The sequence below is a fragment of the Chiloscyllium plagiosum genome, chromosome 6, assembly GCF_004010195.1.
Source record: "Chiloscyllium plagiosum isolate BGI_BamShark_2017 chromosome 6, ASM401019v2, whole genome shotgun sequence".
Lineage (NCBI taxonomy): Eukaryota > Metazoa > Chordata > Chondrichthyes > Orectolobiformes > Hemiscylliidae > Chiloscyllium > Chiloscyllium plagiosum.
This window is the reverse complement of record NC_057715.1, coordinates 75703689-75724623: the sequence shown is the minus strand read 5'-3', so window position 1 is coordinate 75724623 and position 20935 is coordinate 75703689. Positions and strand designations below refer to the sequence as shown.

Genomic DNA, 20935 nt, shown 5'->3' with positions numbered 1-20935 from the left:
GGGGTGTCCAGGTGGATGAAGTGTGTTGGAGGTGGGCGAAGGGGTCCTGATTGTGAAAGTAAGCTCGGAGGCGGAGGCGGCGGAAGACGTTTTCGACGTCACGGCGTGTATTAAATTCATTGATGCGTGGACAGAGGGTGAATGAAGGTGAGTCCTTTGCTGAGGACTGATCATTTGTTCTCAGTGAGGGGGAGGTCTGGAGGGATGGTGAAAACTCAGCAGGGCTGGGAGCTGGGACCGTGTGCGTGTGGAGCTGGGAGTGGGGGTCGGGCGTGTGGAGCTGGGAGTGGGGGTCGGGCCTGTAATTGGAGTGGGTGTGGTGGTGGGGGAATGGGGGTAGAGTCATGAGTAGGGGTGGTGTTCCCCTCAGGGTTCTGGGGGTACGGGGATGGTGACAGTGGGATCTGTGGGGGGCATGTCAGCAGAATGCAGGTGAGTGGTGTTGGTGGGGGCGGAAGTGGTGGAAAACATGGCAGTGGGGGGGTGGACGTCACTGAGTGTGTGACATCAGCGATGATGTGAGGGGCAGAAGTGATGTCATGTGTGGTGCATGAGGAATTGTGAGGGGCAGAAGTGGCTGTGGGCGTGGCCATGATGGGGCAGAAGTGACGTCATCAATCAGTGTGGGGATGGTAGCTGCACCAGCCGCATGGCTAATGGCGTCCGAGCAGTTCCAGAGGCCGGGGGAATCTTCTGGAATGTTTGTGGAGCGCTGGTTATGGAAGTGGGTAGATAAAAGTTTGTTGTACTTACAGTTTTTGATGTTTCAGATGGAGTTGAAATACTGTTTGTTGAGAGTATGAATTCTCCTGATGATGCAGTACAGAGTGGGTCCTTTGCAATTCTGAGAGAGTGTGGCCCTCAGCTGAGGCAGGGCAGACTGTAGAGAGGTTAGGTGCCGGCGCATTGCTGCAAGTATGGAGCGGAGGATCTTGAAGGAGAACCGTTGCTGGTATTTTTGAATCTGTAGTCTGTACTGTTTGTCCTGTTCGGGTCTGAACTCTGCTGGTTTAAAGGTGGTCCGGAGTCCGTGTGGGATGAGTTGGTTACGGAGGCAGGCACTGAGGAAGTAAATGTGGCTGTGGTAGCAAGTTTATTTCAGGACATGGTTGAAGAGCTTCAGGGCAGAGGAAATGACCTGGGAGTTGCAGTGGGAGAGGGACTCCCTGAGAATCTTGTAGAGAGAGGAGGAAAATTCTTCAAGGCAGGCATCCTTGCAAGAGGATTCGCAGTAGGGTTAAAATCAATTGGGTAAAAATAATGACTGCAGATGCTGGAAACCAGATTCTGGATTAGTGGTGCTGGAAGAGCACAGCAGTTCAGGTAGCATCCGAGGAGCAGTAAAATCGACGTTTCAAGCAAAAGCCCTTCATCAGGAATACAGGCAGAGAGTTTCACTTATGAAGAGAGATTGGACAGACAGGGGATTGTTTTCCTTGCAGCTGAGGAGATTGAGAGGGCACATTATTATAGAGTATAAAATTATGCGGGGCATAGGTTAGATTTGAAGTAATTTTCCTCCTCTTTGGAGGGATGTTGGACCACTTTGGAGGGATGTTGGACCAGATGATTTAAGGTAAGGGACAAAAGGTTTAGAGGCAATGTCTGGAAAAATGTTTTCACCCAGAGAGTGATGGGAATCTGGAAATTTCTACCTGTAGGGTGGTAGAAGCAGAAACCCTTATAACATTTAAGAAATACTTAGATGTGCACTTGCAATGTCATACAAGGCACTGGGCTAAGTGCTGGAAAATGGAATTAATATAGTCAAGTGGTTGTTTTTGACTGGAACAGATGTGATGAGCCAAAGGGCCTTTTTTGGTGCTGTATATCTGTATGACTCTATTGTCAGTGACATTTTCAACAGTAAAATAAAGCTTTGCTTTGTTAACTCTGATAGACAAGTCTTAGTTGTGTTGTCTCAAGTGTCAAAGCAGAAGTTGAGTATGCATTCTTCAGTTAATTTGATTTCATAACACACTTATGATGCTTTTTTTTGCCCTCTGTATTATAGGACATGCTTTCCTTTCTGTTTCGTGAAGGCCCATTCACCAGAGGCATTTTCAGACGTTCTGCGAATGCTAAAGCCTGCAAAGAGCTGAAAGAGAAGCTGAATACTGGAGCTGAAGTGTACTTAGCCCGTGAATCTGTGTTTGTGACAGCTGCTGTGTTCAAAGTATGTTAAGAGTATGCCCTTAGAATCTGAATTACATTTTATTCCATCCCAGATTGAAGACTACATTGAGCTGCTACATTTTAATCAAATTAAGGATGAGATGCCTGGTAGTTTAATGTGTTGGTACACTAATCATCAGGGTGATACTTAGGACTTACCAATTCTTTCCTCCCAAACTTAAGTACTCAATGGAAGTCAGAAAGCTAAGGCCAAGTGATTTTCCAGTAGGAGGAATAGAATATCAGTGAATGAGTTCCAAATCCAATTGTTATTCACAGTTATTCTACTGTCTAAGATCATTTAACTCTGGAGAGACCCGGATTAAGTTAGTTTCTGTATTAAAACCTGGTCTATGTCCTTTACCTGAGTAAACTAAAGATAGCAATCATTATGTGAAGAGGCTGTCTTGTCCTCAAGATATGTTAGTAAACTTGCTGAGCAAGAAATGGTATTTTATTAAAATCAAAAAACTGCAAATGCCTGGAAATCTGAAATAAAAACTGAAAATGCCATAGAAACTCAACAAGTTTGGCAGTGTCTGTGAAGTCAGGAACAGAATTAATATTTCAAGTCCATTCTGGATCGTCTTTAGAATTGAGAGGACTGGAAAATGGTGTTTTTTATGCTGTTCACGGAGTGGGTGGAGGACAGAGTGAAACAGATGGCGAGGGTGCCCAGAGCAAAAGACAAAGGGAGTACTAGAAAATGGATAAAATATCAAAAATTAATATCCAAAGGTAAGTTTGCACCTGTATTGTTTCCACTTTCTCTCCAACTCTGCAGTAATTGATAACTGATACTGCAGGTTGATTTCGCAATTGTCAGAAACAGCTTGTGTTTCACCATGTTTGATTGTAAACTATGGAATTCAGAATTTCCTCGTGGTCTGTTGCCCAGTAAAGAAGACAGAAAAGCCCTGTGGAAGACAGGATATCAGGCTGTATCTATAAACAGTGGATGCTGAGCTAGGAGACACTAGAGAAGTTTTTTTTCCAGATGGGAGAGCTAGGTATGATGTTAGAAAAGGGCAGGGTCTCCAGTAGGAGCCTGGTGGAATTCCTTTGACTCCATTTTGTAAGTACTTAATAATCTAGATGCCAGTATTATAGTGAATGAAGGTCTGTGTCTGAAACATCCCAAAAGACTTCCAGCAGCATTGGGTGAATCAACAATCTTCCAAAATACTCGCTTAACTTAATCTTGCATAAATTGCCCCACTTGTGGTTTGACAGTGCTATGCATTCTTTCGATCTCCCATGGTCCCTGTCCCAGTGGGGACCCTGAAACAATTGCTACATTGGTACTGTACCTCCTGAAAATATTTTAAACAACTGTCACTAACTGACCTTTGAACTCCAGTGAGGTTGGGCGTAGGGGTCACAATGCTGCGAAAATACTGAATTTTACCAGTTGCCATATGGGTGTCTGAGTTGAAAAGTTGGTAGCACAATAATGATCAGTAAGTGGAAGCTGACTCCCATTGCTTGTCTCATCAGTGGATATTTCCTTGACTGTTTTGTGTGTAATCATTAGTTTATTTCTCCCCCTCCATTAGATTCAGGAAAGGCCCATGACAGGAACTAGCCATATAGGGACATGGAAGTAAATGGAAAAAAAAGTGGCAATTTAAACAAATATAATGAATGTGAATGACTTTCTTTTGTAATTTCCTTTCTGCCCACTAAGTGAAAAGTATGAATTAAAGAGTCAAACTGTTCAGTTATTACAGAGAAATCAATAAGACTCAATTCCCATGTTAAAATTATAGATGCAGTTAATCAGTATGCATGTCAGGAAAAATAGTTTAATTTAGGAGGAGAGCAGACTATTCATTGAAACTAGTTTGGATTTCTTGGCACAGTACCATTATAAGCAATCCATTAGCACAAGCCGCTTGGAAAATAATATCTGGGAGAAAATGAATAATTAGTGTTGCTCATGATGCAGAGGTAAAATAATTTTAAATATAGCAATAATTTTGAAAATATATAAACAGAATCCCTACAATTTTCTGACTTAGTTACATGTAGGTTATAATATTTCTTTAACTGTGAGAAAATTCAATAAAAGCTTTTAAAAAATGGGAAATTCCAATGTTGATCAAAGTAATTGAGAAGATAATATTAGCTTTTCCTTCAAATGGTTTCTCTAAGTCTGAAACTGCAAACTGTGACTCATATATTGAAACAGAACAAGTTTAAAAAAACAAGAAGAAATTTTATGAAGAGGGAAAGGCCATTTCTGTCTAGCAGGAGTTTCGTGTCTTCTGAATGTCCCAAAATGTTTCTCAGTCTGTTAAGTACTTTTGAAGTATGCTCACTATTACTTTGTAGGCAAATATAGCAGCTAATTAATGTGCCCACAAGATCCCATAAACACCAGTGAGATAATATACCAATTTGATTTGTTTGAGGAGTAGATATTATCTAGAGCATGTTTGACTGTTTGTTGAATAACATAGAATGAACAACATAGAATACATAGGCAAAGCCTTTGTTTAACACCTCACCTGAAAGTGAACACATCCAACAATGCACATTCCTTCCTGAAATGCCAAGCTACATCTTTAAATTTATTATGGACTTGAACCTATTACCTTACGACTTACCAGCAAGGGTGTTATAATTGAGACCATTCTTTTTTAACGAGTTTACCCTCATCAATTTACTGTGTCTCTAAAGCAATCACTCTCTCGCCACCTAAATTGTTGTGAGCCCATGTCATTCATTTTAATGAACTTCTTACAATAATCTGTAAAGCATATTTGCTCATTTAGTTTACAAAAGGTGATGAACTCTGAAATGTTTCCCATAACCAAATATCCTGTGTTGGTGTCTGGTAGAGGATTGTATTTTTCTCATGAAATGAGAAACTATGTCTAAACCCTAGATTTTTCAATTTTCTCCCCTTGCTGTTGAACTTTATAATTGCCTCTGGAATTCAATCATATTGGCAGCAATCCGCCAATACCTTAAGTAAGTAACTGAACTCCAAGAGCGAATCCAGAGACTTGACAGGCTGTTGCACTGTAGATGTTTGACAGCGGTATCTGATTGCAAACGAATAGGAAGTGAAAGTACACACACTTTTCAGTAGGATTCTCTTTGTACTGATGGGAAGCAGGTACCATGCTTGACTTTTCTCTTCGCTGGACCAACAATACTTTACTCAATACAAAACCATTGTTATGTACTCTGCCAGAGTGTACGATGTATACAGCCATTTCCATTTGGGAGGGACCAGGTTCCATGACCAAGTCTATATGACAAATACTAAAATATTTCCAGATTTACCAGATGAAGCACATTTTAATTGAGCTCGGGAAATTGATGTCTGACTGCCCATCCATCATCCAGGAAAGAATAAGCTGCTTCAGACCTCACTAAACAGCCTAGCAAAAATAATTCAAAGTTCAGATACAGGCAGTTCTGAACTGGAGAGTATCAGCAACGGGCACCCCATCTACTGGTGAGAACTGTAGTATTGAGCTTTTCATTTGTCAGCGTTACTTGCTTTAGACATTGTTCAATGCTTTGAAAATCTGCATAACATAAAACTTTTAGGGCTGTTTTATTTAATTTTCAATTCGTTTGCTTCATGGACACATGTCTGTCTATTGTAAATTCAGGACTTCCTTCGGAATATTCCTGGAAGCATCTTTACTTCAGACCTCTATGATGATTGGCTGGCAGCAATAGAAAAGAGAAGTCATGAGGAGAAGATAAAGGAAATTCAAAGGTTTGTTAAAGCATTTAGTGGAGTATCGTCTTGGTAATGTACAGTTGCAGAGAAAGCCAGTTGATCTTGAGAGTGGTGAGGCAGACACAAGGAGGCCAGGGGACTATAAAATATCAGAAGCTGCGCGGGGTTGGGCCACAGACAAAGCTGTATTACAGCTAAAATAACCCTTTCTTCTCACAAGACACAGAAAACAGTCAATTATTCACTTAAAGCACAGCCTAGTAAATCTCTTTAATTACTCATTCATGGGAAGAGCTGGCATTTGTTTCCCATCCTTAATTTCTTCAAAACTGGAGTGGTGAGCTATTGTCTTGTAGTTCATGCCATGTAGGTGCTCCCACATTGCTAACAGGGAGGGAGTTCCAACATTTTGATCTAGCGATGTTGAAGATAAGCTATATATTTCCAAGACGTACACTGTCTGATTTGCAGAAAAAAAACATGGCTGTGATGGTGTACACTTATGCCTGTTGCTCTTCTCCTTCGAGGTGGTAGAATTTGTGGGTTTGGGAAAAACTGCAGTGTATCTTGGAGACAGCTCACACTGCAGCCATGGTGTGCTGGTGGTGGATGGGATGCCAGTCAAATGGTGCAGCAAGTTTCTTGAATGTTGTTGGAACTGCCCTTAATACAAGTGAATGTTCCTTCACACTTTTGTGTTCTGCCTTGTAAATGACAGGCAAGTTTTGATGAGTCAGGAGGTCAGTAATTTTCTATATTATACCAAGCCTATGACCCAGTCCTGTAGCCACAGTATTAATTGGCTCTTCCAGTTAAACATCCGGTATCTGAAGGATATTTATGATAAAGACCTCATTTATGGTAATGCCATTCATTGTCAAGGCTAGATGATGAGATTCTTTGTCATTAGAGATGATCAATACCTGGTATTTGCATGTTGTGAATGTTATTGTCCATCTATCAGCCCATGCCTGAATGTCATCCAGGTTTTGCTAGATGTGGGCACGGACTGCTCCATTTCTGAGCACTTCAGAATGGAAAAGCAAGTTGTGCAATCATCAGTGAGTGTCCTGACTTTATTGACCTTTCAGGTGGCGAGAAGATTGAAGCAGCTGAAGTTGTTTGGGCTTGTACATTACTCCGATGAACTCCTGCAGTGATGGACTTGCAGGGGTTATTGGGCAGGGTGTGCCTTTGTTGTGTTTAATTCTGATGCCTAGATTGATGCCAGGTGGTCAGTTCTGTTTTTTTTCATATTTTGTTGTGCTTGTTTAGTGCAGCTGTACAGCTTGCTAGGTCATTTTAAAGAATATTTAACAGTCCACAGATTTGGTCTGAATCAGGAATCTCATAAAGGTCAGACTGGCAGGATTCCTTCTTTAAAATCACCAGTAAACCTAATGTTACCAACAATCTAATAGTTACATTCTCGCTATGGCTGATGTCAGCTTTTTATTGAAGAGTTATTTAGATGAACTGAACAAAAGTTGCCTAAGTGTTGATAGAACTTAAACTCAATTCTCTGGGTTATTTGTCCAGGCATCTGAATTAGTAGCATATAAGTAATCAAAGAGAAGATTGAAATTTGAAATATTAAATATTTTAATGTTATTAAGACCATTTAGTTTACAACTGAATGGCTAATGACAGTATGTAAACAAAGGCCTGAGGATGGAGAATGCAGAGTCAGGGGAAATCCCACAAATCTTCAGGATGCAGAGTTCCTGCTCTGAAGCTGAAGTAGGACCTCGTTATTGTGTTTTTTTCGTATCCTTCCCAGTTGTTGGTCAAATGGAAAGTATCATCAGTTGTCAGGCAGAAGGGTACAGTGACTTGTGGGGACAATCCTGGCTTTTTGGGAAAGGGTGAATTTGAGGTTGGTGGAAGGGTAAGCTGGCTAATTTCTGCAGTGAGGAGAAACTGCAGTTGGCAGCAGGGAAGTCAGAAGTTTCTCCAATTGCTTCTCTCTCCATTTAACTTGTGGGTTTTCTAAGCTTCGGGAATTTGGCAAGCAATTGCTGAATTTAGATTAGATTCCCTACAGTGTGGAAACAGACCATTTGGCCCAACAAGTCCACACTGACCCTCCAAAGAGTAGCCCACCCAGACTCATTTCCCTCTGACTATTGCACCTAACACAAGTTAGCATGGCCAGTTCATCTGACCTGCACATCTTTGGATTGTTGGAGGAAACCGAAGCATCCGGAGGAAACTCACGCAGAGATGGGGAGAATGTGCAAAGTCCACACAGGCAGTCGCCCGAGGCTGGAATTGAAAATCAGCCTTCCAATTGAACTATGTATGCATGGGAAAAAGAATTGGGTTGTTTAGATGAAGAGGCAGGAGAGGAATCAAGGGTCAGTTGGAGCAAATGATTGAGTTGTCAGCTACTAAAATTGAACAATGAAAGGGAATGATTGGAATCCCAATGATTGTGAAGAGAAGATAGTTACTGCAGGGAAATGGGAGTTAGTGCAGAAAAGAATGAAGTATTTGCAAATTGTTCAGCTATCACTTTTATACTTTAAAAACAACAACTTGGCTTAAACTGGGTAAAAACATCTTGAGGTGATTCATACTGAGTGTCATGAAACAATGATTGACACCAGCCACATACTGTAATATTAGTTATTGTGACTAAAAGGAGCATCTTCAGGAAGAGAGGGAGAGAAGTGTTGAAATTAGGGAAAGATACAGCTGACAATAATGCAGTGATGAAACTTGAAGATGTGCAAGATGCCTATGTTAAAGAAGCACCGAGATCTTAGATACACTTTATTAATAACTACATGACAACAGGCTTCTGTAACAGGCTGCTTCCCAATGACACCTGATTCCCTGAAATTGAGAGGAGATGCAGCTAGCTTTTTTTCTGATATTAATTCTTAATATACAATGTTGCAGCTATTTTAGCGTTAAAGGTTAGACAAGATTTAACATACTTTAAAAGAAATTTTAATGTATTTTGACCAAGTACTGCAATTAGATCATAGTACTTTTAGTATGAATTTTTCCACTGATGAACAGTTTACCTGTGTTTTGAGAAGACCCTCCCAGCAATTTTAATACCTAATAGATTTTGGGTTATGTCGAACTTTTAAGTGGAGCGATAATGATTCAATGTGTAAAAATACTAACCAACAACAATAAACTCCAATGGTACTAATAGGAGAAGTTCTTGAAATTTTAATTTTAATTTTTATCTTTTCAGCAAATTGACAATTACTTTTGTAATAATGAGATGCAATTGTACAATTCTGACTTCAATTGGAAAGAGACAAACTGGAACCTGTGTGATTCCAAAATTCATACTGGCAAGAAGTATCCATCCATAACATGTCTGAGGAAAGAATTGTGGGCCATAATTTTGCCTAATGTGCTCATTTAGTTTTGCTATCCCCACTATAAACATTTGATGCAGAGTTACATCTCTGTAAGATGGGAAATCAGTATCCCTAAGCCAAATAAAGTAATCAAGTACAGGAGTAATTTCTCGATTCATTCATCCTCTGGTGAAGGAACTCCATATCGCACCTAGAAGGTGCGGACGACGGGAAAGAATCACTGATCAAAAGAAAAGTTAGCACTTCTTGCCTTCCCTAAAGTGGCAGTGTCATCACAGGGTTTTTCAATGTTCTGTTTTAACTTCTTATTTTCTCTAGATTGTTGGAGCAACTTCCAAAACTCAATTCCCTCCTCCTACGTCATGTGTTTAGAGTGCTTCACAACATTGAGCAGCAGGCTGAGGAAAACCAGATGAATGCATTTAACTTGGCAGTCTGCATAGCACCCAGCATCTTGTGGCCTCCCACACCCTGCAGTCCTGAAATAGAGAGTGAGTCAACAAAAAAGGTGAGAGGTGGTTACTGCCAACAGTCAGGTGATTACAAGAATGTGTGACGCACTAACATCACAGTGAAAACATTGTGTAAAATGTTCCAAACTATGCTGAGCTTGGAGTGTACAAGATTGTTTAACCATTTTACCAAATCCTCAATGTCTACATTTACTTAAGTTGATCTTCGAATGCATATATAGTGGAGCCCTGTTTTATTTAATACTGAAATCAGTTGATACTTTTTTTGTATGTAACTTGAGCCACATTGCATGTGAAAGGTTGAGTCAATGTTACTATTAAGAACATAGAGGGAAGAGTAAATTATTTACACCATTAAAAAGAAAAGGCTGTCACTATACGCTGTACTTCTGAATAAGTACACTTAATTTTGTACCTGATTTAATTTTGCCTAATATATAAACATAAGATAGACCTGTTTCAGTTCGTTCATTTTGTTGGTCAAGCCTCTCTTCAATATGTTTCAATATATTATTTCTTTTAACATAATGTGGCAAAGGACTGGCTGTGGATATGTTTCCACCAGGGGTAAAACATTACCTAGTTTTAAGTCTTGTCCCTAATTCAGTGTGCTCATTTGATATCAACACATTAATGATGCTAAAGCGCAGCAGCCTCTCTGGGTGGTAGCTGAAGGAGCTGATATTTAACTCTGCTTTTACAGAACTTCCCAGGCATATGGATAATCAGCACCCTCTATTGACTGCTCTGGAGCAGCGAGACTATCTTAAAGGGGATGTGCTTTTTCTGATTAAAATGTCGGAAATTATTGTTGCTGACTGCTTGAATAATATTGCCCTGTAAAGAAGCCTTCCCGTGCAGTAAGCAGCAATTAGTGAAAAGAAGTGACTCCAGCCAGGAAATTCTAAGCTGTATGGCACAAGTCATGGAAGTCATTAAATCACGACTAATCTGCTCACGTCTGATATATTTGCCAAATAAAGCATTGGCTTTATTGGCCCCAACAAAAATCAACACATCAAAAATCATGAATACTGCACCATTTTACCCCAATTACCTTCACGTACCTTGATATCAAGATTTAGGCCAATAAGTGACAAGTAACATTTGTGCCACTCAAATACGAAGCAATACCATCTCCAAAAATATAGAGTCCAACCATCAATTTTTGACATTCAGGGGCGTTACCCACCATTGTAGAAACCCCACCTATCAATCCTTGGGGGTAAGGATTGACCAGCAATTGAACTAGACTAGCCAGATAAATACAGTAGCTGCAAGAGCAGGTCAGAGGCTTGGATCCCTGCAGGGAGTAACTCATCACCTGCCACCCTAAAGTCTACTCACCGTCTAAAAGGCATATGTCAGGGGGTTAATGGAAAATTCTCTACTTGCCTGCATGAATGACACTATTCAGGACAAAGCAGCCTGATTGATTGGCACCAGGACTACAAACATCCAGTTCCTCCATCACCAGTGCTCAGAAGCAGCAGTGTGTACCATCTACAAGGTGCAGTGCAGAAATTCACCAAGTCTCCTCTGACAGCACTTTCCAAACTCAAGACCACATCCATCTAGAAGGACAAGGGAAGCAGATACAAGGGAATATCCCCACCTGCAAGTTCCCTCAGAACCACTCATTATTGGACTTGGAAATATATCACTGTTCCTACAGGAACTCCCTTGCTAACAGCATCATGGGGTTATCTACACCTTGTTTACTGCAGTGGTTCAAGAAAGCAGCTTATCACCAACTTCTCACAGGCAGCTAGGAATGCGCAATAGGCTGGCCCAGCCAGTGGTGCCCATTTCCTATAAATGAATTTTAAAAATGTACAATGCTCTATTGGTACAGGTGCACTGCTCACTCTAGCAGTACAGGAACTCTGCTCTGCTCCATTAGTATTAGTCATCTTAAATAATGTAGGGCCCCTTTGTTAGTGTAGGTGTACTCATTCAGTATAGAATCACTCAAGTCACACATGACTGACTCAGTAGTGCACATTTGTGTTTCCAACATTTGAAACTCTATAGTTCTACAGTTGTAAACTCATGCAGGTCTGCCTCTCCAAAAAAAGAAAATGCCAAGATGCTGATTAACTCACTACTAAGAGATTAAATAAATCAAGTGTTATAATTTAAAATTGTATTTGGGGAACTAAACAGGAGTTCACTTCAACTATGGTAAGGGAAGAAAACAGAAGCTTGTTGGTCACCACTGCTTATGCATCTGACACAGTTTCATTGCAGTTGATGGACTATTAAAGTTTCAGAGTGACTGTACTACAGAGCAATCTTACATGAGTGCAGCATGTTCTTAAAACACACTCACAGTCCTACAATCTAGAAAGCTACAGAGAGGCCCTACTGCACCTTTGAAATAGTGTGATTGCTGTACAATATGTGGCCAATCTGTTATTACCAATCCTAAGTCCTTGCCAAAGTTGGATTTTACTTCCATTACATTTCTTCTTTCGAGTCAAAAGGTGTGATGCTGGAAAAGCACAGCAGGTCAGGCAGCATCTGAGGAGCAGGAGAGTCAACGTTTTGGGCATAAGTTCTTCATCTTTAGGTCAGGTGAATTTGAAAGAAATACATTGATTGTAGGACATTGTTCACCAACTTGTATATCATAAAAGATTCCCTGTTTCATCTCTTCACACATTTATGCAGATTCAAAACTGTGAAAAGGAAGTTTTATTTTGCATGGTTAGCCCTAAATCGCTTTGGGATTTCAAGTATCTATATTTTGAAGTAAGCCAACTAAAATATTTTTTCCAGGAGTTCTCTCCTTGTTTTTGTACAGTTCTGCTAGGGGTGAATGTGTGGGTTAACAACATTTGGCTTGTTTTTGCTCCAAGTATCATGTTGTGACTTGAAGAAACGTGCCACATCTGCTACCCCACCTTCTTACTTTTGCAAAAGGCACATTTGACTCCATGCAAATGCTCTGTGTCCTGTTGTTATCTGATTGCTGACAATGTAAAGCATGTGATGCCAGCATGAGTTCTTGGAACAGAATTTTAACAACAATGAACTCATACTTCTGGCCTTTATCTTTCTGCAGGTTGCACTGTTTGTGCAGTTTCTAATTGAAAACTGCTGCAGGATCTTTGGAGATGGTTTCATGACCTCTTTTGGAGTGTTATCATCAAGGAAATGTGCAAACAGAGACGATGGATCAGGTAAAGAAGTTTTTATCTTGCTCACAATATTTAAGCTATAAAATGAATGTCCATTTTGACCAAGGATCACAATCAAACTGCAAATATTCACTTTTTTTCGTTCCCTCTGCATGAGTCTATACAATGATGAAGAATATTTTTCCTAAACTAGCTTATGCCATAAATGTAGAAAAAGCAAACCAGCAATTGCATTTGTTACAAGTTATCCTAATGTTATGTCGTAGAAAATATGAGTCTGTTTATAAGTCACACATCTGAATGTGTTTAATAGGATTACTCAGAGTGTACTGACAAGTGCCTCCCCAAAATTAACTAGTGACCAGTTGAAAAATAGGATTAGAATAATGGGAAAATACTTAAATGATGGTGTTTGTTGCTAAAACTCAAGCTTAATCCTGAATTAGAGGAAGCTTGCATAACTTGACTGCTGATTCTATAGTTAGGGTCCTGCTGTTCTTGTGATTTGTTGTTTGTTTCTTCTGTACCTTGGGAATCTAGAGAGCTAGAATTATTAACTTCAGTAGGTAAAACAAAAGCCTATATATAGAAAGCCTCTTGTAACAAATGTCTGTTCCTTAAAGCAGCCTTAAGTGGTGGCTGTAAGCAAATCTATCATAGATGTTGATAAATGTGAACTTGTACTGCCTAGATAAGAAAATAATTATGGATTCTTGTTTACATACCTTTGATAAGACTCATACTTCTTCAGTCAGATGGCCATTGGTTGCACTGTTTAACTTCCATTTCAGTGAATCAAGTGCATGATGTAAACTGACACTGCACTTCTGCAGGATCTGTTTATCAGATATATCAAACTGAAACCATAACTGTCCAGTAAGATGGATGCAAAAGATTCCATGACATTATGTGAATCTTATGTTAATCCTCAGTAAATGTAAGTAAAACAGATTATTTGTTCAGTTATTTCACCAACTTGCAATGTACATACTGGCTGCTGCATTTCCCTACATTACAACAGTGGCTGCACTTAAAAAAAAGCTCCATTTGCACTAAAGCATTTTAGGACACCTGAGAATATGGAAAGCAATTTATAATTGCACGTTCCTTATTTGCCGGAAAAAAAATCATTGTTATTTGAGAGTTTCAAAATCATAAGGAATGCTGACAAAATTGATCTATTACTGTGGACGGTTCCAATACTCAGGGCCATGTTTAGAAATAAGAATTTGGAAGGAATCTGTTCACCAAACAACAATAGGCTTGTTTAAGTAAACTAACAAGAGGCCCCACTGACTGAAGTTAACAAGTTATTTTAGGAAGGAATTAAGATGGATGGGAAGATGTGTGAATTTGAATTTTTGAACGAGTCAATTAAAAAAGATTGGCCTTTTAGAGCCAAATAATCTTATCCTGTTTTAATAGTTCTTAAACAACATGGTCAGTCAAAAGTTTTTATTCTGCTTCCTCTTGCAGATCTCTCCTCATTTCAACTGCATGACTCTTCGTATGACAGTCTGGAAAATGAGCTCAATCATGACTCTGATTCCCCATTATCTAACCTAATGTCAAAGAGAAACCAAGACAATCAAAGCAGGGACTCTGTTCTGACCTGGAGTGACTGTGATCTTGACCAACCTGAGGATGAAGGAAGTCATTTATATGTTCCAGCCTCCCAAAGTAGAAGTGTGAGCTGTCCATTTTCTGAAAATGACCTCCTGGACTCCAACATTTATGGCTTTGCTACTGACAGAAGGCTTTCAGGTTCCAGAAGACACAGACGGTGTTCAGAGCCCAATATATTTCCTCCTGCCTCACAATTTGCTCAACGTTGTCAGAATCATGAGACTGTGATTCGTAAAGCTAGCTATGATGCTGTCATGACTCAGTCAGATGAGAACTACCTTATGCAATTGCAGATGCTACAGATTGAGGGCCAGAAACTCATAAACTACAGTTTGCATAAGGATATTGACCAGGAAACATCTAGCAATGGAACCCATAAAGTTGTTCAGAAGGTGTCGCACAGCAGTAGCCAACTTCAGCCACCTCCACCACTCAAACTTAATGTTACCTCAAAGATTAGCAGCTCCAGTTTGTCCTCTCCTGGCACTTCACCATCAGGCTCCTCGATGAGTTCAATTGATGGTATTTTCACACATAATGCAGAACCTTATGTGTTAGATGAAAGCTTCTCAACATCCACTTCTGCCGTGCAAGGTCATAAAGGCCATCCAGCTGTCGTAGCTAGCCCCAGTATATTGAAACACTGTTATGGTGTCTTGTCTCCTATACAGGATGCTGGTAAAGCTGTCACTTCCTCCTCCGCCGCACCAGAAAAACACAAGGGAAGCTGCAACTTGACTGAGGAAACCTCTAAGTGCATCATTGAGAAAGGCCCAGTCACGCTGCACCCCAACAGCTGGCTGAAGAAAGGTGGATGCTGGACACTAAGAAGAAAGGAGAAGGGATATAAGCTTAAAAGCAAGCATGGTCCATTCTTTGTAGATAAAGAACTCACCAATGGCAAGTTAACTGTTTCTCCAGTGGCTGCAGAACACGTGCAAAAGTTGAACAGAAGCCAATTGGTCAATTCACTGTCCTATCAGAAACCAATCCAATCACCACTGCAAAGTACAGATGCCAAAAAAAAAGGAGTGATGGTTAAGTCTTCAAAGCTTTTACTCAAACATGGACATTCTGATTCACAAGAACTCATCGATAGCTCTGTTGCTTGCAGATCACATCTGTTGAGTACAGCAAATCAAGCTCTTCCAGAACTTGACCAAATACCACAGACTATCTTTTACGGGCAAAATTCAAAATTATGTCTTCAGTCGAAGCCACATCAACAATCGCGCTCATTTACACTGGGAGAGAAATGTTCCCAAAGAGTAGTTAATTCACATTTGTCTGAATTGGTAACTTCTGCTCACACAGACACTCAGAGTCCTGGGACCATCAGTGAGAGTGTGACTAATACAGATCTTTCTGAGATAAAGGGTGGGATCCTCCAGGAGAAGAAACCATTTCCATCGACAAGTGGACCATGTGCAACTGAGCAACAATTTCACAACACAAGTTCCAGTGCTCTTTCCCATAGTGCAGCTAAAGCAGTTAAGGATTATTTTTTTCAGATTGATGCTGAGAACTATTTCATGAAAACACAAGAAGTGACTGATGCTGTGCTCCAGAGCAAGAAGAAATGCCAAAATAAGTGCTGCAGTGACCCAAAATTTGAAGACTTTGAACAAGTGTTTTTTTCAGAGGAATCTTATGTGTAAAGACTTGTTTACATATGGTGTTATTATTTCTTCAAAAAGCTATTTGAAAATCTGTTAACTCTGGTCCAATTCAAACTGCCACGTAACATTATTACAACATAGCTCTTAATATGTAGCCCACACAGCTGCAAGTACATTTTTGACAATGTCAAATTTGATCTTTTATGTGTACGCTTTGGTATTTGCAGGTCTGTATGATGAAATCTTGTCCTCAGCAAGACAAAAATGTATATATTTGTAATTTTAAAAAGTAAGTTGCTTAAAAGTAATTATTGTATTTTAAAACCAATGGCTGCTAAGTAGGATATGCAAAGCCCTACTCTGACACTCTTTGCCTGTCATGAAATTGATATTCAAGTTGGAATAAGTGAAAATTTTCTCTCCTTCCCACACTCTGAAACAACATCCATCATCTAGGCTATAGAAGAATGTATAAATTGAAAGGTAACAATGTTGTGTGGCAGCTTTTTAACCTCTTGAGACAATGGTTTGTGCCATTATGGTCAACTCTGTTAGCCATTGCCTGGTGTGGTATAGGCCTCTGCTCTGTCCTGATAGTCTCTATCACATTTGCTACAGAGAAAGAGCGTGATTGAAAAGATACAAGATTCACTGACCTGTGGCCTCTGCTTTTCTTTGGACCCTGTTCCTGACAAGCTGAGCTTTTTGTAATTTTCTTTTATAATTCCAATGACTTTGCAAGAAGGTTCAGTTCCCTTCCGCTTCCAGAGAAACCACCAGTCAGCAACTACCTTCCAGATGTTGATATCAATATTTGTCATCTTATTTGCAGATGTCCTGCGTAACAGAAATACAAATGCCTATGAAATCATGGGCCCAATGAATGTGACCAAGACAGTGCAGGTGTAGTTACTTTAGCAATTAACGTGTGCTGATGAAATTAGCACATACAAGGCCTCAAGATTAGTGACCTTGTTTTGTCAAGTGATGCCAAATATGTATCTGAGACAGTGAAGATGGAAACTTTAGCATTTCTTCCTGTATAGCATATGCTGTCCAGCTCTCACCACTAGAGGAGTGCATCGAAGACTCAGACTTAATTGACTTTTGTAATGCAGTAGATATTCTGAGATTCAGTGCATCAGGCCTAGACATTTGGGCATGGGTTTCTGCCTTACATTTTCACACAATTGTTAAGTTTGTAGTCTGAGTTATAGCAGTAGAGAAGTTGCTAGGAGAATATAGGTAAGATAGTTTTCCTGGTAGGTAAGAGTAGCAACCAAATAGCATTATCCTTGAATTCTGTTGTGCAACATTTGACACAATTTTCAGAGTCTGGGAGCTGGCTGCCTTCTCTCTTACCCATGAATCAAAGAGCAGTGCTTGATGAGGAGAAAACTGAAGAAAAAATACTATACCAATCTTTACTTAACCAAACAGACGTAATCGGCTTAAAATCTGGCAATTATATTGATTGGCATGTAGGTATGGAGAAAAAGCATAATCTGAAAAATAATTAATGTAAACGATTATCAGTCTGGGTTGTGTTATATTCTATATGTTTGCTGGGTTAGTTATCATTACTTTTGTGATTTGAATTCATGATAATATCATAATGAGTTCATTTCTTAGTATATCCTTACTGCCCAAGGTTTAAATATGTTGGACAATGAGGTTACTTGGATGACAGACTTACATTGTTTTTACCTGAACCCTCCTACTGAAATTTTGCATTATACCTGGCTATTTATTACAGATTTTGAGCACTTTCTACTTTTCTTCTTGTATTGAAGCACTTTTTGTAGCAAGAAACCAATATTTGGCTGCACTGTTTCTTTTCCCAGAGAATTCCACAATTCTGTTTGATGTAGATTTGTTCAACTTTTCTTGTCATCTGTCCCTCTCAATCAGAGTCGCTGCACCACTGTGCCGGTGTGCTGGGACTACTTTAGAAGAAATGGTCCTTGGTCACTGACTTGCTACCACACCTTGTAGGTACTTTCAAATTAAGTAGAAAAAAGTGATAAAATATTTTTTTTAAATTGCCAGTGAGTCTCTTCTGTTTATTAAAAGTTGAATATTGTAGCTTTAAAGTGCACAACTTGTGGTCCATAAATTGTAATATTTATTTCCTTTTTAAAAGGCTTACTGATGGTATTAGAGTAAAGTTCATTAATACTGAGAGTTATTACATTATTTTATCTGTGTAAGATGGACTTGAGCATCACGACAATTGAAATAACTTTTTTAAACTTCCTCTTTAATTGGATACTTGTTTCACTGTATATTGAAGATAAATTTTAGTTTGAAAAGCTCTTCCCTGATTTTGAGCTCACTTGACAGGTGTTGATGCTCAGAATTTGTGGCAGTCATGATTTTTTTCAGTCAAGTGCCTTGACATTATCAATTCTCGAGTATGTGCTCTCATTGAAGGGAGCTCCAAATTAAAAATATCCTGAAAATGAAGCCCATTATTCCCATTCTATATGATTTCAACTGAGGTGTCAGTATGAGTGCTAGTATTGGCTCCTGTATCTCTGGGTCACAAAAGGAATAAATCAATCTGTTCCTTAGTTTTATACGTGCAAGGACAGAACTGGTTATGGTATTTTATAAGGTTAAGTAGTTTATGAAAAATCACTACCAAGACTTCCCCATGAATAATAGTTATTTTAGAAAGTACTCACATTCACAGCAATCTTCAACATGAGTACCATGTCTTGGCCTGCTCTAGTATTCCCCAAAATCACTGATTCAAGTATTGAGCCAATTTGATTTACTCCATTTGATATCAAGAAACGGTTGGAGGCACTGGATATTGCAAGGACTAAGGTCCTGATAACATTCCAATAATAGTACTGAAAACTAGTACTCCAGAAGTTGCCACTCCACTAGCCAAACCCTTCCAGTACAGTTACAACATTGGCATTTACCTGACAATGTGGAAAAATTGCCCAGGTTTGTCCTGTACGCTAAAAGTAGGTCAAATCCAATCTGGCTAATTACCATCCCATTAACCTACTCTCAATCATCAGTAAACTGATGGAAGGTGTCATCAACAGTGTTATGAAGCAGCACCTGCTCAGCAATAACCTGCTTAGTGATGCCCAGTTTGGATTCCATCAGAGCCACAGCTCCTGACCTCATTACAGCCTTGGGTCAAACATGGACAAAAGAACTGAATTCCAGAGATGAGGTGAGAGTGACAGCCCTTGACTTCAAGATAGCATTTGACCACATGTGACATCAAGAAGCCTTAACAAAACTGGAATTAATGGGGATTAGGTGATAAACTCTCTGCTGTTTGAAGTCATACCTGGGACATAGGAAGTTGGTTGTGGTTTTTTTGAAGTCAGTCATCTCAGTTCCAGAACATTTCTACAGCAGTTCTTCAGGGTAGTGTCCTAGGCCCAATCATCTTCATCTGCTTCATCAGTGACCTTCCTTATGTCATAAATCAGAAGTGGAGATGATTGCTGATGACTGCACAATGTTCAGCAACATTTGCAGCTCCTCATACTGAAGCAGTCCGTGTTCAAATGCAACAAGATCTAGACAATCCAGGTTTGGGTTAACAAGTGGTAAGTAACATGCACATCGCAAAATCACAGATTCCCCAAAATCTCCAATAAGAGGCAATCTAACCACTACCCCTTGATACTCAATGGCATTATCATCACTGAATCCCTCACTATCAACATCCTGGGTCTACCATTGACCAGAAACTCAACTGGACTGGCCATATAAATATAGTGGCTACAACAGCAGGTCAGTGGGTAGGAATACTGCAGCAACAGTCACCACCTGACTCCCTAAAGCCTGTCTACTGTCTACAAATCACAAGTCAGGAGTGAGACGGAATACTCTCCATAGGAGAGAAACATTTACTCATTGGTGTAATATGGTATTCCATGAAAAAAAATCTGATTATTCTCAGTTTGTTTTATTGTGCTCCCACTAATAAGAAAACAAATAATTTTTACATTTAGTACACTGTAACTACTCCAGTCTGTAATGCTTTGGACCAAATCATTTCTGTAATTTGAAATTTTATGGATTATAAAATGACATTAGAGTGCCTAATGTGTGTGGGCCAGAAAATGCCACAGATATAAATATTCACCGGAAACACTAAAAAGTGTTAAAACATTATAAGGCAATATTACAAATCTGCAAAACTGTATTTTCCATGTCTCCACTCCCAAAGTACTGTACTAAAATGATACCAATGGCATTGAGAGAACAACTGATTCTGCTCAAAGTGTTTTGGGCAACTGGTGTTTCTGAGCAATAAATGTCCCGATTGGAGAGGTTAATGTAAATAGTTTTATCAAGGTAGCTCTTAGTTTGTGGCTTAATGTTGAGTTATACATTCTGCAGTTATTCTGTCTTGAAATCATTCTGCAGCTCAGCTACAAAAAGAATTGGCAGTTTCAATGTTTAGAGGAGACCTAATATGAAGGGGTGGGCAATATGAACGACTCTTGGGACATATCTACATCAATCTTACTGTTTTTTGGAGTCTCTGATCTTAACATGCCTATCTGAGCACTGAGACAGACGTATGCTGGAAACCAGGAGGAGTTTAGGTCTCATGGTCTGGGTTTCCACCCTCCCCCTACTGGCTTTCTCATACATTCTCCCAAATCTGCTCTTAACCACTTGCCTGACTTCCAAGAATCATTCCTTTGAATCCTCGGTAGCGACACCTTACTAACGTCTGGATCATATCCATCACATGTTATGTTCAACCAGGAGACTGGAGTTGTAATTTTTTGGCTATCATGCCATCAGCCTCAACCACCAAAAGAATGAACGGACATGTTATAATCATTGGAATCCCTGTTCACCA

At 39.6% G+C, this 20935-nt stretch overlaps 1 protein-coding gene across 2 annotated transcripts in view; it reads left to right on the top strand.

Annotated features, from left to right (window-relative positions):
- The window catches only part of LOC122550722 (rho GTPase-activating protein 20-like), a 51498-nt gene extending 34702 nt beyond the window's left edge, over positions 1–16796 (top strand). For both annotated transcript variants that reach the window (XM_043691871.1, XM_043691872.1), the window contains exons 9-13: positions 2015–2176; positions 5805–5914; positions 9541–9730; positions 12763–12880; positions 14315–16796. In XM_043691871.1, coding sequence (XP_043547806.1) covers positions 2015–2176; positions 5805–5914; positions 9541–9730; positions 12763–12880; positions 14315–16122 — 2388 coding nt within the window. In that variant the 3' untranslated portion in view covers positions 16123–16796. The remainder of the gene's footprint in view (positions 1–2014; positions 2177–5804; positions 5915–9540; positions 9731–12762; positions 12881–14314) is intronic.
- Positions 16797–20935: the final 4139 nt, after the last annotated feature.